This window comes from Biomphalaria glabrata, chromosome 14 (assembly GCF_947242115.1).
Source record: "Biomphalaria glabrata chromosome 14, xgBioGlab47.1, whole genome shotgun sequence".
NCBI classification, from domain to species: domain Eukaryota; kingdom Metazoa; phylum Mollusca; class Gastropoda; family Planorbidae; genus Biomphalaria; species Biomphalaria glabrata.
Genome location: NC_074724.1, coordinates 30,410,737 through 30,420,671, shown reverse-complemented (window position 1 = coordinate 30,420,671; position 9,935 = coordinate 30,410,737). Strand labels below are relative to the sequence as shown.

The 9,935-nt window shown below is 36.8% G+C and overlaps 2 protein-coding genes across 2 annotated transcripts; both read right to left on the bottom strand.

Moving 5' to 3' along the window:
- Positions 1-4,006: 4,006 nt before the first annotated feature.
- LOC106055127 (FMRFamide receptor-like) lies at positions 4,007-5,125 on the bottom strand. Its single transcript, XM_013211272.2, has one exon. It carries the CDS (start codon positions 5,123-5,125, stop codon positions 4,007-4,009), a length of 1,119 nt encoding a protein of 372 aa, XP_013066726.2.
- A 3,251-nt stretch (positions 5,126-8,376) lies between these two features.
- Positions 8,377-9,528, bottom strand: LOC106055126 (uncharacterized). The gene has a single exon (XM_013211271.2). It carries the CDS (start codon positions 9,526-9,528, stop codon positions 8,377-8,379), a length of 1,152 nt encoding a protein of 383 aa, XP_013066725.2.
- Between the last annotated feature and the right edge of the window lie 407 nt (positions 9,529-9,935).

Here is a 9,935-nt window from a genome sequence, read left to right as displayed (position 1 = left end):
CCAATGCAATGTTCTAAAACTTGCATGGAAATTTGCTAAACAAAAGCATTAAATATTTTTGGCTGTTGTGTTAACCTATTACATATTAACAAGATAATTCATTTAAAAACTAATGAGATTGTCAACAGCATGAGAATAGTATCTTAATCTTTCTCAATCTTTCTCAACAAAGTTTCTAAATTTCCTGGATAGAATTAGCCAATTTCATTTCAATTTTATCAATTAAAATCTTTAATTATCAAACTTATATTAAATAAGACATTTTTAGTAGAAAAAGCGATTTCACCACCATTTGTATGTACAATTTTTGAAACAAATTACTAAAAACATATTCTCAACTCATACCTAACTTCCACTCACTTGCAAAAAAAAAAAAAAGTAAAATGTTTTTCATAAATTTCTAGACAGTTTAGATTATCAATAAGATCATTCTTAAAGTGCCTTGGGCTTAACTTATGTTTGTTAAAACAGAGCTCTATAAATTAACTTATTATATTATTAGTTAGTTTTGTCTTAGACATTTTCTGTTCAAAAAGTGTGTACATTAAAAACAAAAATATTCACAATTTTCTGAAGAACATTTCCCTATACCATAATCTTGTGAGGCTCATTGACTTTACGTTCAACTTGGGCCAGATATTTGTCAGGAATGCCAGCCTCCCTATAAATTAATAAAAAAAATCGAGAGTAAATTATAATCAAAGTTTTTCAAAGCACAATGGAAATTTCAAAAGGTAGATAAATGTTACACCAATCAATAACAAGGAAATAACACTGATGATCAGTTATAATTATAAAAATATATATCCATTTTCATCTGCATAAAATGTAAGTGTTTATAATTTTCTAAGTAAAGGTATTGATGCTATACAGGCAAGAAATGGACAGGGGCAGGGTTCATAACAAACAAGATGACCACAGCCTGGTAGATCACATAGCTTCTATAACAAAATGTATTCAAGGGCATTTAGCCGTCGGCTTTTAGATCACATTAGATGAACAGTTTTTTCACAAAGGATTTCTATGGCCTAATCCAGAAGCCCATTACTTTATGATGAACCAATCAAGAGTTGTGACCCTTTTTTCCTTTATAAAAATGGTTAGTAACTCAAAATGGTTTGAATTTCATCCTATAATTTACAAATGTTACTTCAAAGGAGAAGATAATTAAATCCTCATCTGTCCAAGTGTTAACCTAGTCATGTATGCTAATTAGAGAATTAAGCTCTGCTAAGCCGTTGGTTTTCCTGACTGATTCAGGCAACACACTCCATGTTCTAATGGCACTAGGGAAAAGGAGCACTTGCAAAAATGTGTCCTAGCATATGGAATTAATCTTTGTGTATTTCTGGATATTTTATTAGGTTGTGTTTTTGTATGTGTAAGTAATGGTTCATCACTTTATACATTAATGCTACTTTACTTTTTAGTGTTACGTACTGGAGTGTCTCTAAATTTAGTGACTTAACAAATGGTGTCACTCTAGTCAAATGTGAATATTTGTTATAAATATCATGGCTCTATTTTCTAGTTGTTTTTTTTTCTTCAATTGAGGGTGCCCTAAACAGAGATTGCATATTCTAATATTGGTCTAACCAATGATAAATAGAATTTTAGTTTTATGTTTTTGTTTGATTTGTAAAAAAAATTTTTTTGGATTAATTCTAATGTTTTGGTTTGATCTTTTAATAATTTCGCCAATGGGGATTCCATGAGAACTTTTAAATTTGTTTATAAGACCTAGATGCTTGTGCTCCATCATGGACAAATGGTGGCAAGACCCGCACTACAAACAGCGATGTCCTTGCGATCGCCGGTATGGACAGTATAGAGGGATTTCTTATGGTCCGAAAGTTAAGCTGGGTAGGGCACGTATCCCGTTTGGGAGACAAACGTATGCCAAAGGCAGTCTTTTTTGGTGAGCTTATAGGTGGTCGACGTAACAGAGGTGCCCCACGGCGCCAACTTGCCTTAGATGACATAGAAGAGAGCACCTGGCTGCATGCGGCCTCAGAACGAGACACCCAGAGGTCACTCACAAACTCCGCCGGATACACATTTGAAACAAAAGGAAATCCGCTGCCGAGGACAGACGCAATCTTAATCGATCACCTTCGGACAATGGTTATGCTTGCCATGGATGTGGCAAAATATGTAGGTCACAGCTGAGGCTGCGTATCCACGGGAAATAGTGCATTCCTTATTAATCTTCGGAATCGAAGACAAGCTTTATTATTATTAAACAGCTAGTACAATAAAAGGCGAATTCATTTCTTAATGTAGAAATTGAAATAGACTGAAGCAAGCTTCTTTTCAAACAAAAACTGAACTAAACTTTTAATTATACACTTACACGGATTCAACTTTGTTATGGAGTGTGTGTGTGTGTGTGTGTTTCAATGGTGACGGTGGGAAGAGGATAGGGATTGATTTTGAATGATGCAAGATAGGTGGCATTATTATTATTATTATTATTATAGCTTTTATATAGCGCTAGTTGCATGCTTATAGCATGCTCAGAGCGCTTTTTGGTCCAATCTCATTTGTGGACCAGTTGGGGTGGGGGGGGGGGGGGAGGTGGTATCTAGGAGTTGGTTTTCCGTGCTGCCTTTAGGCGCTCAGTAAACACAACTCTGCCCGAGTCGGGTGTCGAACCTCGAGCCCCCTTCTAGGTAGCCAAGCCAAGTTCTCTCGACCTCGATTCCCGCACTGTCGTCAGCGGTCTTAGTTAGAACAGACGACGACAGAACTTGGGACTGAACGACATTTTATTGTAATGAATTCGATTTTTTTAAAATATATTATTACTTAAGTCTACTACATTTATTTTGTTCATATCAAGTCCATGTGAAATGTATTATAATAAAAATTATATTTAATATTGTTCACAATATTGTTCAAGTTTTATTAGTTAATATATAATACGCCCACAGCTGTTTAGTTGTCTACCAGCTGTTTACAACAAACTTCAAAGTAGATTTATATGTAGAAGTACAAGTTCAAATAATGCTTTCAATAAGATACAACTCACTAAAAAAAAAAGCACGTCTTTTCTGTCACTTGTCTCTTGCTGATCTCCCCTTTCTTCAACGTCCAAAAGAGTATTTATTAACTTGAATTACAACAGAACACCTTGTGGTCTCATTAGAAACACTAGTATTTATTAACTCTTTCTCTCCAAACTGACGATACCAGCGTTGATGCTACTAGAATGTGGTATATTATTACGGAGAGAAAGAGTTAACGAATTACGACAGAACACCTGGTGGTTTCATTAGAAACTCTTCAGCCTACACAACCAAAACATTCGCCCGAATTCTCCCCCCCCCCCCCCCATGGTTACACCAAAAACACACACACACATACACATCATTACATATTATTGTTCCTCCATTTCATTTGGTGTCAATTCTTAAAACAATACTTGCTCTATAAAAGGTTACTTTTAGTACTACTGCCAGAACTAGCCCTTTTTAAATTAAACCTTATGGATATCAGCTTATGTAACTGATACGCTGAGCTGATGCTTGCTGTAATAAATTGTTTTCAATATTGATTCCCTAGATCTATCAAATGTGTATTCTGCCATTTTTGTAGCTTACGTTAAGCCATCCTAACACATGCACAATTATTGAAGATTTTATATCTGTTGTACACAATTTTAAAAAATGTTGATATGAATCTAATTATATAAGATTTTCCGTTTATGGTACGAATAAATTTTAATACGGAGGAAGCGTTAGACTTTTATTCTACAACTTATCTTTAAACAAATGGACAACTAAAGAATCATAATATAGGAGATTTGATACAAAAATTACCTACATGCATTACGATATTAATAAAATTATACCTCAATTATTTTCATATTTAGTTGGCAAGAGTTTATTTCAAATTAGCGTCCTTGACATTGTTTAGTTGATTGTGAAAATCTGCAATGAAGATCACATGATTACATCATAAGAATCTATTTTTAGAAACTTGTTTTTTTCAAAAGATGTCTCGTCTACGTTGTATCGCGAGTTGTCTTGCTTGACTTAGGTGACGCCGTGCAGCACAGGAAGTGTCTGGCCATTGACCTCGCACAATACCGGAACCTGGAGCTCATGCTGTAGAAGATGAAGAGATTGCACGTGGAGTTGAGGATGTCAAGGAAGGAGACAGAGTTTGAGATGACCCAGAATAGGTTGTTGTAAAATCTGAGCACGAAGAACTCAGCCTCGCAAATAATGGCTATGAATTGCGCCACCCTTGGTACCAAGACGATCATGTAGAGGGCTATTACTGTCAAGAGCATTTTCACGACTTGTCTATCTCTAGTGGAAAGTTCTGAGCGAGTGCCATCTTGGTGTTTGGTGGCTGCTGATACCTTGTTTCGGAAGTCCGAGGCTTTCTGGAGGTGGTATGAGATGATGACGGTGCTGACTACCATGAATGAAAGACTGAGAAGCGGGTACAGGAAGCTGAAGTACCGGTAAGACTCCATGAACTTCTGACCATGAACGCTGTAGAAATGGGTGTACTGGTAGATGGCAACGTCCTGCCCATACAGTTGACTGTACACCCATGTGTACTCAAACACAAAAAATATGGGAAACTGTGAAGCGAAGACTGAAATGGAAATGGTCAAACACACCGCCATCGTCAGCCTCGGGGTGATGATCGACTTGACCTTGAAAGGGAAGCTGACACAAAGGCATCTCTCCAGAGCAACATAACCCCCGATGACGTAGGAGACGTTGCCGGCCACGATGTGCATGTAGACAATATTGATCAGCGTGACGTTTTTCCAGGACACCCCGACAGCCTCCGACACAAGTGACACCGGACCATACAGACGGTGCACGGATCCACACAGTACCCGCACCAAGTCCCAGGCTGTGATTGCGCCCATGGTGATATTCACCGTGTCCCTGAAGCCTAGCCGGTAGAACACGACCAATGTGATAATATTGCCGAAGACACCGATTAATGAAATAATTAGAGACATCCACATGTCAACTATAGAGCCGAAAGTCTTCAAAAAAGCATCAGAGACCAACGCACTACGAGTATCAAGCGAGATTATAAATTGTGAGAAGTTAAAAGTTTCCTTTAGAACCCAAACTGTGGTTTCTTCCTGCATAGTGCGATTCATTGCATTGATTATATGTTTATCGTAGAGCAGTATTCATAGTGAAAACTTTAACAGGTATAGATAGGAATAGGTATAGATGGGAATGCTTAGCGCATTGCATTGATGGTACATATATCCTAGCACAGCATTCATAAAGAAAACGTTAAAAGATAGACAGATAGTCCAAACTAAAAACACTCTAACGGTAAAATGCATCGCAGTTATAGTACAATGTCATTTTTCAGCACACAAAATGTAAACAATAATTAAAAGTTAATTGAAATATTAAGTAACCAAAACTTAATAAACCCTATAAATCACATATACAAATAATTCTATTATTTCAAGACTTCGTCTTCAACTTTTAAGAAACAAATTTTTGTGACAGAGTATTGCATAAAATATGTTCATTTTAATGGTTTACAAAACTATTTGGCCAACTTTCTTATATCTAAATTTCCTCAAGTATTTCTTCTGTACTACTTATAAATCTTCGAACTCAAAGAAAATGTTAATATTGTATCTTTTTGTAAGAAACTTTATAAAGTAATTTTTTTTAACTGATATATTTTTATAGACCTATAATATTTAAAATTCAATGTTTTGCAGAAAAAAATAAAATCGGTTAGGGTTAAACTTTCTACGAAAGTTAAAAAAAAGTATTTTTATCTCAAACTATGAAAAACAAACTATGTAATTAAAATAATAATGAAGATATCTATGTTCCATTGATGAACATACTTCCTATGTATACCCATCAATTATCCTGCACAAACAGTAAGACTGTAAATATAGTATGCTTTCAATGTAATTTTAGTAAACAGTAAGACTGTAAATATAGTATGCTTTCAATGTAATTTTAGTAAACAGTAAGACTGTAAATATAGTATGCTTTCAATGTAATTTTAGTTTTTAAATCATGTTGAGTTTTAACTCTTTCTCTCCGTAATTATTTACCACATTCTGGTGGAATCAACGCTGGTATCGTCAGTTAGGAGAGAAAGAGTTAAACAAATCAATACTAGTTGAAAGAACTTGTAGGTGGGGTAAAAGAGTACCTATATTTACAAGAATTGTCCCGCTGTCAGTACATAAGTACTAATGTTAGTTAAAATGTATAAGATTATTGTTACTTAGAAGGGGATATTTAATGGACAATTATATCTCTCGGATGTGAATAGCTTAAAACTGTGGTTCTAAAGATCTTTCTTTCAATGTCTCTTACAAGTATATAGGGTAGATGAATTGAATATTTATTTAATAATGTATAAAGATACTCAGGGCAGGCTGGAGGCAATACAGTATTTTATATTTCGAATGCAAGTCTTATATATTTGTAATATTTGTTTAGTAGCTTCTGGATGCTCACAGGATCATTTTGTCTTAATCAAAGATCTAGAATCTATATAAAGCTATTTTTTGGAACAGACATTTTTTTTTAAACCTAGCCATGACATGATAATAAAACCCTGGCCGTTGGAAGTAGATGATTATGGCTTTAAGCTTTTAGATTTCTTTTTCTGTTTTTTTTTTTTATAATATTTTAATTCTGTATGGAAGTAGGTTGTGAGTCCATTGTTTCTTTTTAATATTGAAAAAAAAAAAAAAAAAAACATTCCATAGAAAAATCACAAAAAGAGAACAGACGAAATCAACTAAAGATTCATTGAATGATTAGAACATAGAGGCAACCACAAAAGTGAACAGACACATTAAACCAAAGGATTCATTGAGTGATTGTAACATGGAGGCATTTTTATATTTGTTCACGTTCCCTGGTCAACTAGGCAAACCAATAGTCTTACAGATGCGCCCCTACGAATACCACCACTTGGTCTTTTGAAATAGTAGTCGCCTTATGCAGGAAAAATGTGGCGTGGTTATGGTGAACGTTGTGGCGTTTTTTTTTTTGACATCACGAATGACCAACAAAAAAAATATGCTAGATAAAATCATTGTGACAATGGTGTATGGTGCGTAATAGCAAGGAAACTATATAGTTTAAAAATACTTTTACAAAAAAAAGCGTGTATTTAGTGAAGAGAGAGCACCGTTTAATTGCGGCCATATCTATCAATACTGCTTATTTATCTCCCTTTTTCAATATAAACCAAAATTACTACATTAACTTTGATTTTTTTTATTGTAGTAGTCCTATCGACAGTAAGTTGAATTATAAAAATTTCAAGTTGATCCGAGAATAGAAAGTGGGAAATATTCATAGTGTATGAATCCAGACAGATGGACGGAGCGAGTTAATATAAGCGTTGTAAATATCGATATACACCTGTTTTAATTGTCTTTGAATATAGTACGTACGAAGTGAGAACCAACTTAGTGCGATGTTAGAGAAACAAACTCTAGTTCCAATTGTTACATTAGATTTAGTTGAAAAACTCTTTATTAAGAAACATTCTCCTGGGTCCGAATCCTGATGAAGACTGGGATTTTTACTTTCAAGCTCCTCAGAGCGCCTCTCAGTCTACCCAGGTATATTGGGTACCTGACATTAGTTGGGGAAAAGTAAAGGCGGTTGGTCGTTGTGCTGGCCACATGACGCCCTTGTTAACCGTGGGCCACAGAAACAGATGACTATTACCTCTTCTGCCCCAAAGATCACTAGGTCTGAAAGGGGGGAACTTTACCTTTACTCGCCTTTTTGATCAGCCATTCATTTTTTTTTTTTTTTGCTCTGTGGTTGTGAATTTCATTTAACGACACCAACAATAAATTTATGGCGAAAAATAAAACAACTGAAGAAAAAATTTCTTAAACAAATCCTATAGTGCGTGAAGTTGCATACATTATTTGGAATGCATCATGTAGTTCGTTTTCAAAGATCTAGACTCACAATAAGAAGTTTGTGGTAAGCGTGGTCGAGAGGCTAAGTACGCTTCAAATGGGCTTGTCTTGGCTACCTATGAAGGGGGCCTGAGGTTCGACACCTGACTCGACTTGTGTTTACTGAGCACCTAAAGGCAGCACGGAAAACCCTCTCCCAGATACCCCCTCCCCTCACTGGTCTATAAATGAGATTGAAGCATATCGCTCTGAGCATGCTATAAGCATGAAAGTAGCGCTATATAAAAGCTTTAATCTATATTGTAATGCAAATATTTTCATCAATTGTTTTTGTTAAGCGCAAGCAACTTTCATGCTTCTAGAATGCTCAGTGCGCTATGGTCCAATCACTTTTGTGAAACCTTTGGGAATGCGGGAAAAGAAATCGGTGTCAGGGAGAAGGTTTTCGTGCTGTTGTTTCAAATGTTTGTTTTTTTCAAGTTGTTAGAGTCTAATTTGAACTCGATGTCTCGAACCTCCAAGATGTTATGTTTTTGTTTATTTATCCCGTCACATCTGAGCAAATGAAACGTGCTGTAAAACATCCCCCGAAAAGCTGAGCTCATGGCCAGAAAGATGAACAGATTGAGCGAGGCGTGCAGGAAGTCTGCGAACGCCACGATGTAGACGACCACCCAGAAGATGTTATGAAACCTCTTGAGGAAGTAGTACTCCGGCTCCACAAGCATCACCGTGTAGTGAACGAACCGCGGGAAGAGGCTTGCGATGAAGCAGACGATGACCACCAGAAGCATCTTGAAGACCTGCTTGTCCCTGGAGCTAATCTGCGCTTGCTTTCTTTCTCCTCTGAAACCTTGCAATCTGAACTCTGTAGACTTGCGAAGCTGGTAGACAATGATAGCAGAGCTTATGGTCATAGAAAACAAGCTGAGCATTGGATAGAGGAAGTTTAATATTTTATACCCTTGAATAAAGACTTTACCTCCTTCATAGTAGAAAGGTGCGTAGTCGTATAGAGCGATATAGTTGCCATATTCCTTGCTGTAAACCCAGCGGAATTCGAACATGTTCATTATTGGTGAGAGCGATCCGAATACGACCAAGGATATGGCTAGCAATATGGAGAAGGTGATTTTAGGGGTTAGTTTGGAGCGTACAGTGAATGGCCAAAGAACGCACAGGCATCGCTCTAGGGCCACGTATCCGCCCATGACGTAGGAGACGTTCCCAGACAGGACATGGATGTAGGTCAGCTTGTGGAACGTTATGTTCTCCCAGGACTTCCCGAAGGCGGGGTCACTCAGGGAGATGGGGCCGTAGAAGCGCAAAGTCATCCCGGCCATGACCTTGATCACGTCCCAGAGAGCGATGGCGGACATGGTGATGTTGACCGTTTCTCTGTAGCCCATCTTCCAAAAGATGACGATGTTGGCCACGTTGGTGACCAGCCCCACCAGGCAAACTGTGAGTGAGAACCATGTGTCGAAAACTTGCCCGAAGCTATGCAGAGTTTGGCTGGAGACAAAGATCTCGAGGGCCACAAACAAGGACTCGCCCTGCACGTGAGATGTCTGAGTTTTGTTGAAATCAAGATTAGAAACATTACTCATTACTAGGTTGAAAAAGTTGCTAAAAATATGATAAATATGTGTTAATTATAGTTCTTTAAAAAAAAAATTACCCTCATTACCGAATCGTCTACAAATCAATATTTACAATACTCTCTTGTCTTAAATAGGCAGTCTTTCGACAGATCATGTGTGGTGCCCCAACTGTCCATCAGACTAGGGTTCAGATGAAGGTAATAGTCCCAGAATGATATTAAAGAAGACAAATCACTGGCTGACGTTATTAGTCTAGACTTACTTTGTCAGTTAAGGAAACATTGATATCTTAACTAATATCAGCTGGTAAAGATTAGACCAATAGTTATTCTCCACTGATGGACTAGAGGATTATACTTATCACTTATCAAGGATGGCTTCAACAAAGTTTGCAATAATTAAAAAAAAATGTT

What these genes read in the sequence shown, in the direction of transcription:
- LOC106055127 (XM_013211272.2), bottom strand. Translation starts at nt 5,125, where the DNA reads ATGCAGGAAGAAACCACAGTTTGGGTTCTAAAGGAAACTTTTAACTTC.
- LOC106055126 (XM_013211271.2), bottom strand. Translation starts at nt 9,528, where the DNA reads ATGAGTAATGTTTCTAATCTTGATTTCAACAAAACTCAGACATCTCAC.